Source organism: Oxyura jamaicensis, chromosome 3 (assembly GCF_011077185.1).
Source record: "Oxyura jamaicensis isolate SHBP4307 breed ruddy duck chromosome 3, BPBGC_Ojam_1.0, whole genome shotgun sequence".
Classification (NCBI taxonomy): domain Eukaryota; kingdom Metazoa; phylum Chordata; class Aves; order Anseriformes; family Anatidae; genus Oxyura; species Oxyura jamaicensis.
The window spans coordinates 94,086,750-94,109,454 of NC_048895.1; the positions used below are offsets into that span (position 1 = coordinate 94,086,750).

At 41.5% G+C, this 22,705-nt stretch overlaps 1 protein-coding gene across 1 annotated transcript in view; it reads left to right on the forward strand.

Moving 5' to 3' along the window:
- Nucleotides 1-7,030, forward strand: part of ELOVL5 (ELOVL fatty acid elongase 5) — a 35,011-nt gene extending 27,981 nt beyond the window's left edge. Inside the window, exons 6-8 of the mRNA XM_035320852.1 lie at nucleotides 1,484-1,608; nucleotides 3,494-3,628; nucleotides 5,098-7,030. Coding sequence (XP_035176743.1) covers nucleotides 1,484-1,608; nucleotides 3,494-3,628; nucleotides 5,098-5,229 — 392 coding nt within the window. The 3' untranslated portion in view covers nucleotides 5,230-7,030. The remainder of the gene's footprint in view (nucleotides 1-1,483; nucleotides 1,609-3,493; nucleotides 3,629-5,097) is intronic.
- Nucleotides 7,031-22,705: the final 15,675 nt, after the last annotated feature.

Below are 22,705 nucleotides of genomic sequence, written 5' to 3' on the forward strand. Positions count from 1 at the left end.
TGGTGGGGAATGTTTGCAGCAAAGGCCCTGTCGGTATTCTTTTGGTCGAATACAACTTCTCTGGTACCTTCAGCTGCAGGATTTGTTCTTTCTGATACTAACCTGCTTTGCTGAATTGCAGCTAGTGCTTGCAGATATTAAGATGCCTGCAGAACACCTAGAAAATCCATGGCTATGTCATTTGAAGATTTTGTTTGGCAGTGTGATGTTTACCTGCTGCAGTAGTCCAGGTCTGACACCTGTCAACCTTGCTTTCTCTTTTTTGTGGTGGTTCGAGACCCTCAAATGAAACAATACTTATTTTCCAAGTCAGGACCAGAAGTTTGTTTCAGCTGCAAGATGTCTTAGTGACCCTTGCCCTCGAATCTGTCAAGTTCACTTTAGATGTTATTTCTTAAATTAATTTCATTATATCAGTAGCTATAAATTATTATTTCAATTAAAATCTTGTCCCCCGGAGCACTAATGAACGTGAGCAAATGCTTCTTAAGTGGAAGATATCCATCTCTCTCTTGTCTAAATCCAGCTAAGCTCTGGCAGTCTTGCTTTGGTTCTTTAACGCATTAGTGTGGCTTAGCTGTGGTTCAGATGTGCAGCTTACGGGTACTGGCTTTGTCGAACACTCATCCAAGAGAAACCTTTGCAAATTCATTGGATGTGGACTAGCAGCAGTGCAGACCAGGAAGCTGGATTGCTCAGGAGTCTGCTTTCCGAGCCAAACAACATAGAAACTCATATTTGTGTTGTTTTGTGTTGTTAGCACAACAGTGAATAATGTTGAACCTATGAAAAATGTGGCTGCGGAACCACATTTTCCTCTAAAGAAGTTGATTCCTGTTTATAGAAGAGTCAAAAGTGCAAGTACTTAGAGTCTATCTTGAGTTTCTGTGGTCTTGAAAATACTTTTGTGCTATTTCTGGTGAATGTTTTTTTTCTTCTTCCTTTCCAAGCTCTATGTTGGGCTCAGTCATCTAGTACTATGCAGTTTGGTGCTGAGCTAAAACAGAAATTTCTTTTATGACTAAAGATGCTGTAAACAAGGACAAAGAAAATGGTTAACTTGCACTACTTGCGCTTTCAGAAGATATCTGTTGCTTCTGATTATAAGTGACAAAATAGGCTCCCACCTAGAAGGAAGTGAAATCAGCCTAAAATTAGATCAGAGAAGCTATTGATTGCTGGGCATGTTTACATGTCCCCTTTTTATCAGCTTCCTCAATACCCTTGAGAAACTAGAATGTAGAAAAATAGTAAATAGAACAATCAAAATCGGAAGGCTGATATAAAGTGTATATTTGCAAAGTGTTTCAACCACTCACTTGGGTCAACAGAAAAAGTTTGAGGTGAGTGGAGATTTTTGCCTTTGTTCTAAGGGAAATTATATTTTAAATAGTAACATTTTGAACTTGTTATCTTTGTAGAGTCCAAGAAACATCACCTTCCTGGTAATACGGTGTACTTTCTTTCTCGTTTGCTCTTTTAGCTTACTTTGGTGCCACACTGAACAGCTTTATCCACGTCCTCATGTACTCCTACTATGGACTGTCTGCTGTTCCAGCCATGCGTCCTTATCTGTGGTGGAAGAAATACATCACTCAGGGGCAGCTGGTGAGTGACGAGCTCTTCAGTGCTTCAGCAGGTTCTTGTATTTCCAGTGGGAACTTCTTGTCTTTACTGAGTTAGAGAATTTTGGCAGGATGTGAAAAGGGAAATGAAGGCTAATACCTTCTATATCTTTGAGTGCCTAAATCACCTTAGAAATCCAGCTTTTCACCTCTGTTTGTACAGTTTTCAGGGCAAAAGGGAGGCAGGGACTGATGGTGTACACAAATCAGGGCTGAGCAGCTTAGAAGTATCTTTCTCCACCTCCCCGTGTTTTGTGGTGAGATGTATTTGGGAATCATAATGCTGGGTGTTCAGGGACTCAGGAGCCAGAGAGGAGGGAGAACCTTTTCTTCCAAGCCCCCTTTGACTCGTGTGCTCTTCTGGGTGCTTCTTGCTCAGGGTGATGATGTTGAGAAGACAGACCAGAAATGGAGTGCAACACAGTCCGCAGCTAACAAGGCCCTTCATTCTACTCCTGCAGGACAATGGATTTTCTGTCCCATATTTGCATGCAGTTGCAAATGGTTTATTAAAAACTGTTCAATATTTCTGCTCTCCTTCTGCACTTTAAATGGGCAGATTTTTTTCACTTGTAATTCTGTGTTGGACTCCTTGCACCCATTTGTATTGTTTCCTGTGTGTACAGTGATGGAGTCTGAATGCTGTGTACTGGAGATGAAAAGAGCCCTGAAATTAAGCAATGTGGCACATGCTGTAGTGATACAACGTGTTTTGATGTGTGTAACATGCCTGAACACAAAAAGGAAATGTGCATGGGTCTTTCATTTCTTCTTTTATAGATAGGGAAGCTAAAGCCTAGAGATTATTTTTATTATTACGATTTTATTATTTTTTCTCCCCACTTAGGAAGTCACCTCTCAGACCTGTGAATAGGTTTAATAACATTTGCTGGCAATGACCAGCAATTCAGCGTTTTGATTCTCAAAACCTGCTTTTCTTAGCCGTCCTTCAGGAAGGAACAGTGCTAGTATTGGAGTTCTTTGTGGTTTTGCAGGTTGTTTTGTTTTGTTTTGTTTCGTTTCCAGACTCAGGCCCTGTTCTTCATCCGTGTTGTCTGAGTGCTGTAGAGTGCCAGTGTCTCAGTGGTTTAGCTGCTCCCCTGGCTATTGTCACAGCCACTTCCACTTCCCTGCCTGCTCTGCATGCATAACTGTTAGGGCAGCAAAATAGCAGAACAGAGCTGTCTTATTTTAAATAAACATTCCCTAATGTGGTAACCTTCATGTAAGGATGAATTTTTTGCCTACGGGCCTCTGCAATTCTTACGCCCAAACTTTTTTTTTTTTTTTTTTTTTTTCCAAAAGTGAACATTGAAGATAGCTAGATAGTTAAACCTGTATAATGAACCTCAGTCCTTCTCCCTGACCACCCCCAGCTTCCCTGCTTCATACGTGCAGCTTTCAACCCCAAAATGGCTCCACTGGAGCCACATGTAGGGTAGTCCCAGTCTCTGGGGGAGGGTGGCGGGATGGGTATGTGAACCCAAATCTTTGCAGCTGAAATGGTGAGATGCAGAGTTACTGTGTTAGGCTGGTAGAGTCAAACCCTGGGGAGCTCTCATTAGGGAGGTGGTGGTCTTTGTTCCTCAGTATGCTTATAAAGTCAATTCTGTGTGAGTTACACTAGTGCTCTAAAATGGAGCAATATCAAAAAAAAGCACTTACTCAACAGAACACTGCAACCTAAAAGTCTTCTTAACTCATGCTTACTTTTAGAAAGGCAGAGAAGATAAATTTATCAATCACACGGGATTACATATTTTGACTTGCTTCGTGTATAACTAGGTTTTGGTCAGTAATGGCTATTTTCCGTCTTGCATTAGTGTGCTCTGTTTTCTCTTGTTTATTTTTTTATTTTTTTCCCCCAGACTCAGTTTGTCCTGACAATCTTCCAGACCAGCTGTGGTGTTGTTTGGCCATGTGCATTTCCTCAGGGGTGGCTGTATTTCCAGATTTCTTATATGATTTCTTTGATTATCCTCTTCACAAATTTCTACATTCAGGTACAAGTAATATTCATCAATTCTTTGTATCATTCTGCTGGTTTTACATCACCGGAAAGCTGTTTTACAAAGAGATGCTTAAAATATTCTTCTTCTATCTTCCTTTAATATGCATACGTTCTTAGAGTACAGTACTTGTTGGTCTGCCCTCAAATTTGAGAGCTTCAGGTGTGTTCTCCGCATAATTCAGAATGATTAGAAATCACAATACAAAAACAAATTTTACTAATGCAATTTTAACTGCAGATAAGGGAGAGGAGGAGCTTTACGTAAGAAACAGCTTTTCATTCTGAAATAAAACAGCAGCCTGTGAACCTCTGAAGCACACAAAGAAATTGTTCCCTACTGTTCTTACAAGGGTAGATGGTTATTTTATTTCCAGGGAAACTTCCCAAACTATCAACATATAAAAATCTGGTTTTGGTTCACCTTTATAAGCGTTGGATTATATTTCTGTATGGAAAATTATCATTTTGAATTGTGTTTCTGTGAAATTTGTTTCATGTCTGAACAGATTTGGACTTTGATATACGTTGTTCGGAGTTGGTCATAATCAGGCTCTGTGCAGAGATGTCCCCATCTTCAAAAAATCAAACCTCTGCAAGTTACAGCCCCCAAACAACAGATTCTGAGAGATATTTTAAATGTCTCTTGAAAGAGGCAAATATTTCAGGTCCAGTGAGAGTGACTGCAGGGGAAAAACATAGTAGGCTTCACCTTTATGATCCTCTGGTACTTTTTAAGAGAAGTCCCATGGTTCGTATAAATTGCTCTGTAGGAACATGCAAATGAAACATGATTGTATATTCCAGATATTGCTTTAATTTCTTCATCAGCTTTAATCAAAATGTAACTTTCCTTCACACACACACATACTCTGGGCAATGCGTTCTCATCAGGCAAGATCTCTTAATCTTTCAAAAAGATTAAGTCACATATATTCTTTCCACTGCCTGTAATTTTTACTGCCCTAAATCTCCTGAAAGCTGTTAGTTTTTACTTCTTTCCTACTTCACACGTCAGCTGCTGCAAATTTGTTTCACATTTCTGTCTCTGAGACATCCCTAACTGTTCTTGTTTATCCACTTCTTCTGGCATTGCTGGAGATAGTCACCTGTGTTGCATCAAACCTCTTTCCTCACTTGTCATTTCGAATATATTCTTAGGCTGTAGCTGCTCATAAAATTGCTTTCCTGCTTCTAAGTGACTGTTAACATAATACTGCCAATGCTACCATCATACAACAATTCTTGTTCCTTCCCAGTGAACTAATTCGCTTATTGTGATGAATGAAACATGTAGTGTAGCTTTATACACAAAAAATGGTAAAGCTCGTTAGACTCTGCCACCAGCACAATGTCTTTAAAAATGATGGATGCAAGTTTACTTCTGTGTTTCTTGATCTACTGTGAGGAAGTGGTGGTTTATACCTGTTTAAACAAAACCGTGTGCCTTTCCATATATTCTAGACTTACAACAAGAAGGCATCCTCGAGGAGGAAAGAGTATCAGAATGGCTCTACAGCCACTGTGAACGGGTACACAAACAGCTTTTCTTCCCTTGAGAACAATGTGAAACAAAGAAAACAAAGGAAGGATTGAAGACCAAACTGAAAAACCATTTTGATAACCCCAACAACAAAATCATCTGATTGTAAGCACAATAAGAGTTGTGCACTAATGCTCTAATGGCTACTGTAACTATTCCTGCCTAGAATAGTGTGATTTATGTAGGACTTAACCAGTGCAAACACCCTAGAAACTGTATACAGAACATAAAAGTAGGTTAAAGTTTAAAAATAATTCTGGGCTGTCACTGACCCCGCTATAGACTGTGGAAGGGAGTATTATTGTAGTATACGACACTGCTGTTGCCTTACTAGTCAATATGATAGGTGCTGAATTATGATTCACAATTTGAAAACACTGTAATCTAAACTCCATTTTTTTACTGTAGATCGTGCATGTGATTGTAGAGGTAATTTGTACGATGCTGGTTTCAGTAGATAAACACACATGCCTTAAATTAAAAAGCAGGGCCCAAAGCTTATTACTGGTTTAAAAATTAGGGTATGTTTCAACTTTTCAGTTGATTGACTTTTTATTAAAAAGTCATTTAGAAGAATCCATTGATCATTTTACTGTTCAGTATGTGATACACAGCGTTAAGTATCTCTTACATGATACAGTGAAATTGGAAATGGCACATTTAGTTTTGTATATTTGGCTTTAACTGACTAAACAGTCACAAACCAGATGGAAAAGTTATTTTACCTTTTTAATAGATCTTATTTTTTTATTTGAAGTATGTCACTAATGTAAAATGAATTGGCGCTTACACAGTCCAGGAAGACTTAATTATTGTCTCTGAGGTTTAGGGTATATACAGGGTGGACCCATCTTTTATTTTCTCTTTCTTTTTCTTATTTCTGGGAATTCTTAAGTGTTAAATGAAGAGTGGTTTTTAATATGGAAACTGGCAGAATTTCAAGTGTTGTTACCATAGCCATATCCACACTTTAGAAGCTACTGTTTAAGTCTGTGACATATCCAAAAGTGTATTTAAAAACGAAGACAGAAAGATGCTTTTCTGACGGAATTGTCTGTATTTAAGTTGGTATCCGTGCTGTTCCTCATGTAGCATATGTTCATTTTTAAAATGTGCCTAACAAACAGTTTTTTTCCCAAACAAGCAAAATTAAATGGTCCAAGTCATATGTAATGTTTTTTAAATGTTACTGAAATGTGCTGGAGATGTCTGTTTCTGTAATGTGAGTTGTGTATATCACCAGTAAGGTTTTGGCTTGTTACCTGAGGATTTGTTTAGAGTGCTTGTTAAAATTGCTCCTTCCTGTAAAATCTTGCCTTGCACGTGTAAGGAGCTAATTGCAAAGCCAATATCTATTGCCGGGATGTTATTCTGGTATCTGCCGTGGTGGAGTTTGGCTTATGAATACCTTATTCATTAAGCTCTGAAAAATGAAATTGTGCAAGACGTTCAGTTGGTCATTGCTCAAGTTTAGCTATTTGTTTTTGGTATTTATGTAAATGCCAGTTTTAACATGTTTAATTTTTCTTTTTTTTTTAAATTAAATCTTTTTAAAAATTTTTGCACATCTTTTAGGGAATTAATAAGTTCTCCTGCTAGCCTTGTGGGTTTTCATTCTTTGTTTTGAAGGAGACAGTGTCTGTTATGTTTACATTATCGAAGCTTGAGTGTGTGTCTTCATTTCTAGGTACTGGTTTGCAGAGTCTTTACATAGCTCAGTACAGCAGCTACAATGTTCAAAATAGGCTGTCTAAATGTGCTAGAAATAAAACCTTGGCTCATCTGAATATACCTACGTTGTTAATGTTTGACATAGTTTAATCATTAAAACACTTTTGATGATCTCTGCCTGAATTCTATAGTGGGTTTGTACAGATTTAACACATTGCTGCTTCCTGCGCAAGGCCCAGAAGGAATTGTCTTGGCCGAGTGACAGCTGCAGATACTCAGAGAAATTTATTGTACCAGCAATTTGGTATCAAATTCCATACAGAAACCTTTGGCTGTTACTGAACACAGCTCCATTGCCTGGCTGTAGAAATTATTATCTGTGTGATGGATTAAGCCTCCCAATGGAAATAGTGACCTGCTGAAAGCAGAGCATCCCAAACAGCTCTGATGCTGAGTGCCGGCAGAAGACTTAACAGGGGCCGAGAGGGACTTTCTGCCTCCTATACACTGTCTATAAATGGGAAATGATACTTTTCTCCAGAATGTGAGCATTAAAGAATATCTTTGCAATTTCTCTACAGCTCCTTTTGCCCTTGAGTGATGACTTCTGAGCTCTATCTGATGTGAGTGCACTGCAACAAGCTCAGATAGCTTGGTGATGGACTTAGCAAAAGCAGAACTACTTACACAGCTGTCTGTCTTTGAGTTTGCAGGCTCTGAATACAAGAAACCTAGACCAAGGAAATGTGTTTTGCATTTTGTATGAAAGTCTCAGAGGTTTTGTCTTATGCTGGTCTCTTCTGGAAGGTAGCTTCAGATGCTTCAGATGATTGCTAAGATAGTTTCACAGTTGAATTTGCAACTATACAAGAAAGAAACTGAGTGTTTTTCTGAACAGGGTTCAGGAGGGTTACCAAGAGCAATGCAGTTCTTTGGATGCTGAGCCAAATCGGCAGGTTGTACCTAGAAGGCAGAAGCCACAGCACCGACCTGGCCTTGCTCAGGCAGCCAGGGGAGACCAGGCAGCTGCGCTCCAAGCTCAGCCATGGACAGAAAGAGGTACAGCATCAGTAATGTGCACACCTGCAGGCCAGAAGATTGTGGCTCCTTGGCACTCTTCTACGGTTATCTGCCCTGGGGCAAGTAACAGCCTTTGGGTTGCCTCAGCTTCCTGACTGCCTGCTCTTCTCTTAATAGATACAGCTGTGGTTGGGTGCTTGGGATTTTCAGGGTCCTCTGAACAGACCACTCGTGTTGTAAAGGCTGGAGAGGTAAAAAAGGACAAACTGCTGACAGTGGCCTGGAGAAAAAGCAGGGTAAGGAGAACAAAACACTTCAGTAGCTATTTGCAAAGAGGGAGTAGCCAAGCTTCAAGCTGTTCCATCAAGAGCTGGACCCTACAGCTCTTCATGATGGAGAGGGAGGCAAATGCTTTTGTTGAACTGTGCTTGGGGTAGGTAAGCTTGGCTGTCCATCACGTAGCCTTTCCTAGAGCTGTTCTGATGGAAGTACCTTGGGTGCTCTGTTGCTGCAGTGTGAGCCACCTCTAGGGCTGTGGTCACCAGTTGCTGGGATTGCTGGTGCTTGCAGAGGGTAGTGGAAAGCAGAGACCAACTCTGGAAATCTAGGAAGTCTTTTTCATTGTTAGTTTTACTTAACACAAAGCAGATATTAAACAACTTTGTGCTGGAGCTTCTGATAGGACTTTTGCACCCAAAATTGGGGCAGAGACCCCTAAAGCCCAATGGAGTATGTTCTAGGGGTTGCCTCTACCTCTGATGTTTGGTTGCTGTGATGAGGCACAAGCAGATAAAAATGTGTGTGTTGTGTGTGACCGAAATGTTGTTTTAAGGCATGCATTATTCAAAAAACAGATGTAGAAATAAGCTGGATGCTGAAGGAAAATGTAAATAAATCATAGGCCAAATTACTTTGACAGCATGGGTTCTGCTGGGAATCTGCTGGAAACTGAGCAGAAGGTGATTAAATTATGGATAGAGATATCTCTCTCTTGCTAGATAAATGCTGCTGAGAATTGTGTTGGTACAGGAGATTAACTTTATGTTGTCACTGTCACCCTCTAGCCAAGAATTGTATAGCCAACAAAGGTGAATACTTGTAATTACCAAGATATTGCAAGAACATAGAAAAAGAAAAAAAAAAAAAAAAAAAAAAAAAACTTGAATTCCAATTTTAAACTTTCAAACCATTTAATATAAGTAGAAGGATATACAAAACAGGGTCTGTATGTTTCTTGATTTCAGTTGAACAAATCTGGATAAGCAGGAAAAGCTGAGTGCCTAGGGGCTTCAGAGACATAGCGGTAGAAGAGGCAATATATCTTAAGTCAAATGTGCTAAAATCATCTCAAAATGGGGAAAAAATAGTAACAAATGTCTAGTGTAAAAAATGCATTACTGAATCAAGCTGGGATGGGGAGAAGGAGAAAAAATATACGTCCTGTGTTTCAAGGATATACAATGTAGATGCTATATTTTCTATAGGGAGAATGTAAGTAGTGGTACCTGGTAACTGGTAGGCTTCAGAGTCTGATTTCAGTGTGATGCAAGGCTTCAGAATAAATGGAGGTAGTGGTTGAGTCCATGGAAGTAAACAGAAAATGGGAAAAATTGTTTTCTGGAAGTGTTTCACACTTGACTTACTGATACTATTTAATAAAAATAATTGTCTAAAAGGAAATATGTATTTCATCCATTGGGAATAAGTAAAAATTTCAATCTCAGAACTGATTATCTAGCTAAAGGGCATTGTGACCCAGCAACAGGATCGACACGCCAGCCAGTGTCAAGTTGATGGGAAGATGGTTTGTCTTGATGATGCTTTCAGCCTGAAGGGAGCCTATTAATAATGTTTTTAGTAATGACTACACAAAGTAGGAATATTTGCAGTGTTGTTTGCAGATGGCAATGTTAGGAAGCAGCACTGGTGCCAAGGGGGATTACATACAACAACAGATGTCCTCGGTGGCTGCAGTGAGAGAGATGGGATCAGTGTAAGTGTTAAGTCACACCCTCAGGGACCAGTACCGGAATTTCAACTGCTTCCCTGGGAGTTTTAGTTGGAAATGACTGAAGAAGAGAGAAAGAAAAAAAAAATCAATGATCTTCTGCTCAATAACTTACAGCTGCTGCTATGAAAAGAGAAGGAAAAACATCTCATTTGCTAACCAGTCTGTATTTAGTAGGAACAGGAATGTGCTGCAGCAGTAGGGTGAGGGTGATAGCTTTCCTTCTGAAGAATACACTTCTGAAGAATACACCCTGACTGTGGTCACCCATTTTCAAGAAAACTGCATCTAAAAGATCAGTTGTACAGTAGAGCTACTGGGATGGTCAGAGGAACGGAGTCTTGCAAAGTGAGAGTGGAGCAAAACAAAGGTTGAGAAGGAATGCAATCAGCGCCTACACACACACCGTGACAGTAGGCCTCATGAAGGAAGAAGAGCTATTTTAATTGTGTTGACACAACACAAATGAATATAAGCTTGCCAAGAGTAAACTTTGGCTCAAAATTGGAAGAATATTATTGTTAGTGGCATGTGGCTCTGGAGCAGTTTTCCAGTCAGAGTAGTGTGGAGGCCTAGGGGATTGCTTGAAGATGGGGCACTGGTCACATTTGAAGTAGGTATTCATCAGTTTCTGGATGAGGCTCTAACCACAGCTTGGTTTGTAGGACCAGGATATGGGACTCCATGGTGTCCCCCCAGCGTTTTGGCAAAAAGCAGATGGTGACGCCTCTGTGGAAGCATGTTCAAGCAAGAGCAAATTGCTGCCTGGCTCTAAGAGGAGTGAGGACAAAAGTGAGAGAAACAGCCCTGCAGACACCAAGGTGAGAGAAGGGGGGGAAGGAGGTACTCCAGGCGCTGGAGCAGAGATTTCCCCTGCGGCCCCCAGAGGACCACAAGGGAGATCTCCATGCTGCAGCCCATGGTAGACTGCTGTGGAGCAGGTGGATAAGCACTGAAGGAGCTGCGGCCCATGGAGGGCCCCTGTTGGAGCAGGTTTATGCCGAAGGACTGCAGCCCCTGTGAGGGACCACATCGGAGCAGGGGAGAAGCATGAGGAGGAAGGAGCAGCAGAGAGGAGGTGTCAGGGGCTGACCGCAGCCCTCATTCCCCATCCCTCCTGCACTGCTTGAGGAGGAAGGAGGTAGGAGAGCCAGAACAAGGCAGTGAAATTGACCCTGGGAAGAAGAGGAAGGAGGAGGTGTTCTAGGTTTTGCCTTCATTTCTCACCATCCAAATCTATTGTAATTGCTAATAAATTAAATATTTTTTCCCCAAACCGAGTCTGTTTTGTCCATGAGGGTATGAGGTAAGTGATCTCCCTGGCTTTATCTCAACCCACAAGCTTTTCATTTTATTTTCTCCCCTGCCCTGTTCAGGAGGGGGAGTGAGAGAGTGGAGGCCTAAAGAGCATCAAGCACCATGGTACGGCTGGAACTCCTGTAGTCTGGGAAACCATGCTCTCTGGAGTGAAGCAACTGGAATTTTTTATGTGGTTTCTTCCAAGTCTAACTCATGACAAGGCATGAGGGGCAGATGGGGCTCTGATTTTTCAAACAGGAACAGGACAGCAGTGGGAAAGAAGAATCAGTCTCATTGCATTTTGTCTGGGAATGGGTAAAACTTGATGAGAAATGAAACAATGAGATGAGAAATGAACGTGTTCACATAAAAGTGCAATCCTGTGCATTTACTTCTCCTGAACTGGTGTAAAGGGGAATGCAGACATCATCACACAATTTTACTATTTCTGCCTTACAGCATTCTCTCTAGGGTTAGCCAGCACAGAGTTAATGCTGTGTGATGACAAATGACATGGTCATAGTGAAAGCAAGTGAAATATCTTCCATGCATACTGAAGCAAGGTTATCACAGTATTTATGTAGCTGGTTAGACATATGGTGTCACATCCCATTGAGCAAGCAGGAAACTTGTCTTCATGAGGTACTTTATCTGCCACTAGAAGCCAAATGTTTACTAAATGCTATTAGTTCTGTTTTAACAGCTGCTTTGGGAAATTGGCATCTCAGATCACGTAGCATAAAAAGGAGCTTTTTGAAATAAATAAATTTTAAAAGGCTTTAGCCTGTGTACTTATTTATCTTGCTTCCATTAAAACCAATGGGACCTGAGTCTAGGGCTAAGCTCCTAACGTGTTTCTGTACCTTTGGAAAGGACTCCCTCTTTGAAAGATCATTTTATCAGTTTCCTTTGCTTCCCACAGCACTTGGCATTGGGAGCAAGAGCGTGAGCTGCTCTTGGTGCACTGAGCTTCAGGCATCTTTGATGCAAATGAACTCCTGCTCACCAGAATAGTGATGAGTTTGCAGAAAAGACCAGGGAATACTTGCTGTGCATACAGATGGTGTAACTATTACCAGCTTTGTTTCCTTTTTATTTTTTTTTAAAGATTTTGGAAAGTCATCATGAAAAAGGCCCCTCTATCATCAGAAGTTTAAGTAAAGAGCTAAGAAGTCTTTTTAACATCTCACTCTGGGTTCTACAGTAAGTACAGCTCAGCAGGAAATGTTGGGGAAAACTGCTGCCCGTTCCCCCTGTTACAAAGCTGTACAAGAAGATTTTGAAACAAGTGGGAACTCTTGGAGCCAGACAAGGCAATTTGGTGATGAATGGTCTGCCTGGTTCATCAACATTTTTTCAATATGCAATATTTCATTAAAGTTCCTTTGTAACACAGGAAAATCAGAATTAGCTAACACCCATTTAGTTGTGTCAGAAAGGAAGCAAGGTTACAAGGTTTTCAGAAATCTCCAAAAGTTCTGAGCCAAAAGTGATAGCCAACGTGAGGTTTTATTTTATAATTTTATTTTAAAGGTAAAATAAATAATAATAATAAAAAAGCAAACACCTCTTGCAGCCAAAAACCCACCCTTAACACCCTCCTTTAAGGTGTAACCTCCTTTAACACCCAGCTGCCTGCTCGAGAAGGAGAAGCAGAGCAGGTTCTTGCGAAACCCAGTAAATTGGGTGAGCATCACAGTAAGTGGGTATAAAAAAGTGGTGGTAGCTCGGTCTTTCTGAAGTTCACTATAAAATGATGCCCTCTCCTGGCAGCACGTGTGAGGAGACAGATGGGGACAGGCTGGTGCCTGCCTGCACGGTAGGATCAGAGGGATTTAACAAAAACTGCAGCTGACACAAGGGCAAATATACCAGCATTTGGTACAAGTGAGAATGGCATATAAATATGTACACTGTAACACAGACTTCACAGTCTTCCATCACAAACTTTTTCCTGGCAATTGCACTGCACTATGTTCTTCCAAGGCCACGTCTGGGCCCTTTTTAAAAGGTGGACTGGACAAAAAGGGAAGTTTTAGGTAAACAGATCTCCTGTCCGATACTTGAAACACCCATACAGGAGTTCCTAGCAATATGAAAGATCAGAGCATGGTTTTGCGTAATGGAGACAAGAATAAAATGGCATTGCCCTTTATTTCACTGCGGCAAAGTCTTTGCAATCAAGAGCTATTGCTTTTCCTTGTGTGAAAACAGGGGTCATAAACGAAGAGGAGGTTAAAAGCAAGCATATCTTAATGGCTTTTGTACTGCATCTGACTTGCTTACACAAGTAAGCTCAGGAGCGGTGATATGAGGGGAAACACAGGCACTGTTTTGATTAAAAGGGTTAGACTGCAAATCTGTTTGTTCTGGTACCCGGGACAATTTCAAAGCATTTCACAGGTAGAGGTGAGGGAGTATGTTCAGGGAAAGGAAGAAAAAAAGAAAAAACTCATTAAACTCAGCATAAATCTCAAATCAAACACATCTAAAGGTTAATCTGCAATGATGATATAATACATCATCATTAATACATACAAATGGCTAGTAATTATTTAATAGTATTCAATAGCATGCTGTGTACTAGATGAAGGTGAGTGAGCAAATCCCAAGAAGTCTGGTCTTGGAAGAGCACCCAGAAAGGTGGTGACAGAAGAGCAGCACCATTGTAATGCAGAAGAAACTTGTCTTCCCTGCTCTGGCACCTCAGTGTGATTACAAGTGAAAATGTGCAGTTATAGGAAGGTAAAAAGCATGAGCTTCCAAAACAGCTTCACAAGGCATGGAAGGATGGGGATATGTTAATTAGAATCAATGGTAATTAAGATCCTGCAGTTCTCCAGAGATCACATCCGGAGCGGTGGGGAAAGACCACTGTTGGCTCTTTCTGTTGGGCAAAGCAGGAGACTATTTAGGAAAAAAAAACTGAGGGTACATGGTTCAGTGGAAAACATTCAGAGCAAGCAGAAAATGCACAAACTGCCAGAGAGAAAAAAATGCAGAGAGAGACTCTGGCGGGCAAGGAAGAAGTTTGCTCTGGTGACTGTTTTGAGGTGAAGAGGGGCAGGGAGAGAAACTGGAGAATATGAGCTGAATTGTTCTCATTTTCAGCAAGGCCAAGGAGATTCTGCATAGATGGGAACACAACACCAGATCAGTGTCCTGATCAGCTGCCTCAGCAGTAGAAGCTTAGTGCACACCCAGTAAAACAGCCCTGATACCTGCAGAGCAGGCTCCAAGCAAGGATGTTTCCCCAGGGTAGCACTAGGATGTGCTCTCCGTCTTTTCTTCCTTCACACAGCCACTTTCACCATCTGGGCACAGTTTTGCTTCTCGAGGTGTTGTTCTGAGTCCAAGAGCTGCCAGCCATACTGCCTCTCGTCCTCTCATCTGTACGGACTGTGGTGGCGGGCCTGGCCCACGTACTCTGGTGTCACTGTGTGCTGCACGGCCTTGTGGCGTTGGTTAGGAATGGAGGTCACTGAAACCCCTTCTGTCACAGGTCTTGATGTTTTTTGCAGAGTAGGGTCATTTAAAATATCAGTAGAGAGAGATGAGCATTCCGAGCAGCAGGAACATTATCCCAGTACTGATCCTGAAATGGCAGCTGAGGCTCTTGACAGTCAACGTTAGCTCATGAAGCGTTTCAGGACAAGCGGTTCAGATAGCTGGGGGCTGTGCAGCAACGCCTCTCCCCTGGCATCAGGCCTTTGCCCCAGGCCACACTGCTGTCTCTTTCCTAATGCTCTTCACAGGCTTCACTTCAAAGTTTGCAGAGTTACTTCTCCATGCCTATCATGCCTACTCTTGCTTTCAAGGAAAGAGCAGAGCGGTAGCTACTGTTTTCCACAACTTGGATTTGGCTAGGTTTCCACAACCTGGGTTCACTAGGTTCAATTTATATTTATCTTTTTGCCCAGATTCATCTACCTTTGGGTTTTTTTTATTTTTTATTTTTTTTTAACCACCTGCTATTCAGAAGAAAAGATAGGGATTTCAACTAAGAAATCCTTGAAATTAGGAAGGAAAAATCAGTGGTTTTTTTGTGTGTTTGTTTGTTTGTTTTTTGTTGGTTTGCTTGTTTGTTTTTAAGTAACTTAAGTTTTTGTCTGAAATCTAACATCCCAGATCTTAGATCCCACTCGGAGCTGTAGTTATATTACCTTAGTCTAGTTCAGTCTTCCCAGGCTTTCATTCTCCCTCTTCCATGATGTTCTTTCATCAAAATACTGCCCCTTCACAGGCAATTACTGCAGCGATCTGGCAAGTGCCTGGGAACCCTCCCTGGGAGAATACTGTGTCCATCACCACAGAGATCCTAAGACAATATTTTCTTGCCATTTATTTTAATTGCAGTTTAACAGTTCTTTTGCGGAAAGAAATGCTGTCATTCTTTTGTCCTTATGCTTCCGTTTCTGTCAAAATGGTCTGTGGAGAAATGCAAAAAGAAAATACTTTCCTACTAGCAGTACTAAAAGATAAATTGAAAGAGGAACAGTCCCAGGTGTCTGCGACCCTGCCTGATGTTTTCTATACTAGAACAGCAACCTGTAAAGCAAGCCTTATCCTGTTGGCTGCTGAAAGATCAGATCACTTCAATGCAGCAACTTCCAATCAAAATGATGATGAATGGATGAGAAGTGTGCTGGAGTTGCAGAACTGTAATAACTTTGCTGGCGGTTGAGATGCCAGCTCTTCCTGAGGGAAAGGTTATACGTTAATCATTCATGGTACAATGGGAAGAAACCAGGTCACAAGGAGACTGAACACATTCTAAAAATAATGTAATCCAGTTAGGAAATGAAGAGGTCTACAAGATGCAAACTTAGAGGACACTGTATCTTGACTCCTTTGTCCTTTGAAACTGAAGATCTCAGATCCAATCCTACATTAGCAGTGTAAGAACTGAACAAACAAAGGCAGCATCCCATATTAACCTCTAATTGAGTGAGGTTGGATAGCCAGCCCACTAACAACAGGTGGTGGTAACCATTTTCACGGGCTCCTCTCCACCCTTAGGCCATGTGAGATAATTTGACATGCTTTGTTTGCACTTAAGAAGGTTGAGGTCTTCCAATTGTCCTCACTTTTTGAGGGTGTCTGTTGAGAAAGCATCCATGTTTCCAGGTCCTTAGCCCACCAAAGAGGAACACCAAGATTTCCAGGGAAACACAGAGTAAAGGGGAAACACCTCTCTGCTGTCCTCCGCCGCCTGGTGGGTGGTACAGAGGAGGAACAGCCAGGCTCTTCATGGAGGGGCACTGCAAGAGAACAAGGGGTGCAGTGGAAGGACAAAGGTGCAACTTGCAGCAAGGGAAATTCAGACAAGATATAAAGAAAAAATCCTTGTCAGGGAGTGGTCGAAAGCGGCACAGGCTGCCCAGAGAAGCCATGAGATCTCCATCCTTGGAGACATTCATATTCAGCCTTACCTTACTCTCCTCCAGAGCTCGGCCTCCTCTTCCTGAATGTTTCATCTGAGGACAGCTCATGAGGGTTAAATTACACTTTTCAAATGACCTGAAACTCAGCTGGATTTTTACTAGCCAAAGCAAGTGTTCCTCAGTTTCTGGGGTTTCTGTACAGGATCTTTCCCACTGGGTGCAGCATATCTTTTACCTTTGCTCTGGAGCTCAGGGAAGATGCAGTCAACATGTGATGGTCATCTCTCATGCTTTGCACCCTCTATTTCAAGTCTTTGCAAATTTATTCTGTTTTCTTTATATCTTTTCTTTGCATCGGGTTCCACCATTCAAACTTCCCTATTTCTTGCATAATAGATGCTAAATTAACATGGTTTTCTCCCGTATTTTTAAGCTCTAGCTAAATAAACAAATAAAACTTCTTGGACAAACAGCCCCACCTTCGTTTTGATGTGTTCCATTTTTGTTAATATTTATTATCAGAAAAATTTACTCTCACTTCCTAAATCTTTTGCTATTTGTCCTGTCCCTGTTTTGCTACCTTAACATTTTATGAAAAGTCAGGTTGTACTTGGTCTGTTTGGTCCCTTGATGAGCTCTTGCCTTTATTCTGCATTCTGCTTCCTACAGGTAAGCACAAACTTCCCCATCAAAAGCCACTTTACCTCCCAAGAACCTCATCAAAGCTTGCCTGTGCTATAATGCACGGAAGAAAAAGTGTTAATAGCCTGGTTTGTAATCAGTGCTACTGAATTACCCTATTACTAACAGAGTGATGTTTACTTGCATCTATGTTCTGCAGGGATTAAGTCAAATAGAAACTGAGCTTTAAAGAAAAACAACCAGAAGTGATCAACTAAAGAAAAAAAAAGGTTGGAAGAGAAATGTCTTGTAGAGTTGGAAGTAAGGAAAGATGTTACTGAGGGCTTGTGGGCAATGTTTTAGGCTAATGTTTCACGAGGGGAACTGCCTACTACCTCCTACCCGGGGAAATAAGGGCATTTGTCAAAGATACATTGGACTGCTCCCTCCACGCAGTTTGTTGGATTGCAGCTCAGAGATGCCACTGCACCCTGTGGTGGAGTCACGCCTCGGGGGGCCTACTATTCCTTCTGCTACTGATCACACGGTGTGCCACACCACGTGTGTCACCTGGGCCTAAACCAGTAAGCCTTTCAGCATCCTGACTGTCCATACTTGCTGTCTCCAAGCCTTGTGGTGTGCAGAAGACAGCTTTGTTCCTGACCCAGGACAGCTTGTCCTTCTGCACTGCCAGGGACCTGTGGGAACACTGCTAACTGCTTAGTGCCTGCACGTGGCAGAGCCAAAACGGGGAATCTGAATCGTGGTTGGCAGGTTTTTTTCTTTTTTTTTTTTCTTTTTTTCTTTTTTTTTTTTTTTTGTCTCTATTCTTATTCTATCCACTGTAAAAAAAATACACAGATCTGTATCAGTTTAATGCTCCTAGAAAAGTGAAAGAACACAAAGCCAGACAAAGGAAATGAAGTGCTGCGGGCAGGCTGGGTGGGGTGCATTTTCACCCGTGAAAGCAGGGATTAATGTGACTCACTGATGTATGGACACCGAGGAGCGGAGAGCCTTTCCAACATTTCCAGCTAGCGAGATCATTTATTGTACAGAAATGACTCACTGACCTTAAGAAGCAGCCAGAAGCTCTCTCTGGAGACTGCTGTAAGGGCAGAATAGTCTAATAGATGTGAAACTGCACTGAATAAAGCTCCTCATGGGCTTGTTACTGATCACAGAATGCACAACTCTTTTCAACTCTCTGAAAGTATTTGGCAACTTCTCCTTGAGATTTTCAAATAATTTTAAGGTTGGTGCTCAGTTGCCACTGAAAAATATATACCTTAGCTGTATGGTTTTGAACTTTCAGTGTAATTTTTGAGATCTTTTGTAACATAAGTGTCCATTTCTCATGTATTAGGGTTGCCACAGAGCACTTTACCCTAGGGGAAAAAAAAAAAAAAAAAAAAAAAAAAAAAAAAAAAAAAAAAAACACCTCCCTAAGACAACTGGGAAAACATTGGGCTTTGAGGCAAAAACTGCACTTGGCTTGGGGCAGAAAGAAGCAATTCTACAATGCAGTAGGTTTAGGTGACTTTCAAAGTTTGTCATTTCCAGCTTTTATGACTCTGGAACATTTTTTAATTTCATGTTGTTGTGCTAAATATGAAGGTACATCACACGAAAGGGGAGCCAGTAATACTTGGAGCGAGCAGATAATGTGTGCTCCCCAGGAAAATGTGACCACTTTACAAACTTCCCTTTCAAATCTGCTTCCAGTTCCCAACCGATTCAAACGGGAGCGTGCCCTTTGCAAAGCTCAGTTGCAATGATTCCTGAAGGTGAAGTTATGGCAGCGCAGCTGCAGCATGGAGGGTCTGCGCTGTGCAGTCTCAGAGGAAACTGGTGATTTCTCAAGACCCTGAAAGTCTGGCCACATCTTCTGCCTATAGACTACACAAAGCTCCAGTTTGCATAGAAATGAGGAACTGCTAAGAAGGGCAAAAAAAAGGAAGAAAAAGAAAACTAAAACCAGCAGCTGTTCACTCCACTGTTTCAAGCAGGGGTACTTACTGGGCCTGCTTAGCAATGGGATGGTCCAAAAGTGGTTGGAAGTCATTTTAGCTTGTGAATTTACTACATGCATTGTCAAAAACAGCAGCAGAAAATGGAACAGACCAATGTGTAGCTCATATTGTGTGTCCTGCACCCGCATGAAGCCTTTTCTCTTGTCCTGTGTTTTTTCTCCGTGTTGCCCAGAATGGTAGGTGTGATCTTGATAGTAGATTTTTATCCCAAATCCACCCATTCATTTGATTATTTTCCTTAGGAAGATGTTTGTTCTGAACCAGATGACTGATTTTTTTCCTCTGAAGACTTAACTGAATGTGAGTGAAAGAAGAAACTTCCCATGAATGAGGAACAATTTAAACTTTGGGTTCCAACTATTTTTGTACTTCTGCCTTTTTTTTTCCCTGTTAAGTGACTAATAGATGTGGTAGTGGTTTCTATAGCTATGTCTAAAAAGCCCCTTTGCACAAATCATTTACACACAAATAGCTGAATTATATGATTCAGAGAAAAAAAAAAAAAAAAAAAAAAAAAAAAAAAAAAAAGCCTGTAATGAGCTCAGCTTTTGCTTGACATCAGCAGCCTCCACCTCTGTGACGATTGCTCATTAAAGGCCTGATACGCAACTGCAGTGTGCACTTTCCATGTGTGTCCAAGACAGGCTGCAGAAACAGTTCTTAATGCCAGTAGTCAGTGTTGCCCCATTTCTTGATGTTGCTTTTTTCTGTTTTTCTGTACAGAAACTTTCAGAGACTCTTTTCAGTGATTTTAGTGCCTCAAGGGACAGTTCATAGTAGAAAACATTCATTTCCCAAATATGCACAGTAGCAGGAGGATAAGAAGACATCACCTTTGGAATTCATAAGAGCATCTCTTGCTTGTACCTATTTAAAATTTAGACTTTTAATGTATTTTACATTTAACCCGAGAAGGAGGATCAGCAAAATGAAGGGGTCAAACAGCAGCTAGGAATGGCAGTCATCACTTCCAAAAGCATAGCCCACCCATATTGAAAGACACGGGGTTCACCTGGTGAGGAGGGGGGTAGAGGGAATTTGTATCTATTTCCAGGAGGTATGAAAACTGCTGCCAGTTTGATGTACTAGGACAAGACTCTATTTTAACAGCACCTCTGAAGCTGTAATTCCTCATGTGGAGATCAATTTGCCTCTTTTGTCAAGGTGAGCTGGAGGCATGCACGTACTGTGCGAAGGAGAGATGAGAACATCCTGTCTTTCTCATTTTGCAAGGACTTTTACTTAGCAGACTTCAAGTTGCATGGGGAAGGCGATGTTAGAAGCAATTTTCACACATGTACCGACAACAATAAAAAGGCATTTTGCCACAAAATTAAAGCTATCCACAAAGAAGCAACTAGATAAATGCAACTATAAAAATAAAATAAAATAAAATAAAATAAAAATAAAATAAAATAAAATAAAATAAAATAAAATAAATAAAATAAAACAGAATAAAAATAATTTTGGCCTCAGGTCTTTGGTGTGAGGTGAGCAACACCACAGGTACATTCCTTCCTTAAGTTTCAGGTGTGTAAATACAAGCACAGAACCAGCAGGAATTCCTGCCAGACAGGGGCTACAGGGCTTCACAGGAAGATTTTTCTGTGTCATATAACAGGCTGACTGAACTGATGAACAAGTCTTCAAATAATCATAAACCTGGTGAAGGACTTCAGAGACTTAAGAATTCATCATACAGTAACACTGCCAGTAATAAGGAAAACTGGAGAAGGTCCCATCTCATTAGTTAATAGGAAAGGGTGATAACGCCGCGAGGGGAGGGCTGTGATTTCTCTCACACGAATGTCTGAGACTGATTAAAACCACACCATCTAGAGTAAGACAGAAAACAGGATGAGCAGTTAAAAGATGCTGTTGGACATAGACTTATAGAACAATTTGGAGAGAACCTCAGGAGGGCACCTTCCCAGCTCACTGCTCAATGCTGCACAAACTTCAGTTAATTCAGGGTGCTCAGAGTCTTGTGCAGTTGAGTTTTGAGTATCTGTCTCCCAGGGACGAAGATCACACAGCCTCTCTGGGCAGTCTGCTCTAATGTTCAACCACGCTCCTGGTGAGGAGTCTTCTCCTAAATGTATGATCTGAATTACTCCTGCTGCAGTTTGTGACAACTTGTGATGGCTCAGCGTAAGCCACGCTGTACTTTTTGTTCTTGGTCTCTGCTTTTCACTTTCAATGTCAACAGCAATTCCCCCAGATCCATGGGGCAGGTCTGAGTTGTGCACTGCCCTCACTCACTGGTGTTACCGAGGCAGCTACAAATCTGGGGGCTTTAACTCCATAACAGCCTGTCAGAAAAAGCTTCTGAAACTCCTCTTCATGAAGGACAAATGGATAAGTGAAATACAGAGAAAGCAAATGACAGTCATGTCCTTCTGTGCTGAGAAGAGGTGTAAGAAAAGCCAGTGATCCTTGCTAAACTCCACTGCAGCTTGTGCTGCGGCACGGCAGTGGGTACGTAGGCAATCACCAGAGCGTGTCATCAGATTACCACAAAATTGCTGCACTGCGTTATTAGATACGCTGGAAACTCTACTGTATTTAGTTTCAAACACAGGGCCCATCTCCTGAAAGGGTAATGGTTTGTTCAGAGCAGATTCAGAACAACCTGCAATAACGTGCTGCTTCTGAGGATGGACTCATAGCAAGGCTGGTCAGACATCCCTCAAACTGAGTGGAAAGACAGAAGGAAACCCTCCATGTCACCATGTAGTTCAAGAAGGAAAAAATACTGCCAGCAGAGCTAACTGACCCTGGCAGAGCACCCTGTATAGCTTCCAGTACCTAACCAACTACGTTGGTTTATAGAGACATACCCAGATTTCAGTGAGCTTGAAGATCAGGCTGCATGAAGGCTTCACAAGGTAGTCAGCACTGCCTCCCCTTGTAGGAAAATCACCTGCTAGCATGTGAGGACTCCAGCGGTGGCTGGCCTGGCTGGAATTCTTGAGATGAAGTCATAGTGCCATCGGATTATCTTGTCAGAACTACCAGAGTCCCGGTACAAATCCATGCTGCCAGTGAAGCAAGGTATGCAAAGTGGCTAGCACAGCTAGGACTAGGAAAGGCCAGAAGAAGACAGTGAGGGTAGACAGGCCTTTTGTAAAGGAAAGTGAACTTGTGGGTGTTCTCCTGCTCATGGGGATATTGTTGGTGACGGGCACCAGCTCAGAAGCCTGAGAAACAGGCAGCTATGTAAGACAGTAGCAAGGACAAGAAAAACTCTTAAGAAGCAGATATTTTTCAAGTCAGGCTTGAGCAATAGATAAGCTTAGAAATATACTAATGTGATAAATTCTAGCAGTGGGACATAAAATGAGAAGAGAACATGTTGGCTATGATTTTGACAAGGCAAGATGCAACAATTATCACCTCATCAGTACAAGCAGGGGTTGTCCATGCTGGTGGGATGTCTGTCTGGGTTTGCCTAGTTCCCAGGTCAGATGTGAGGCAGAATTGAAGCTGGTCT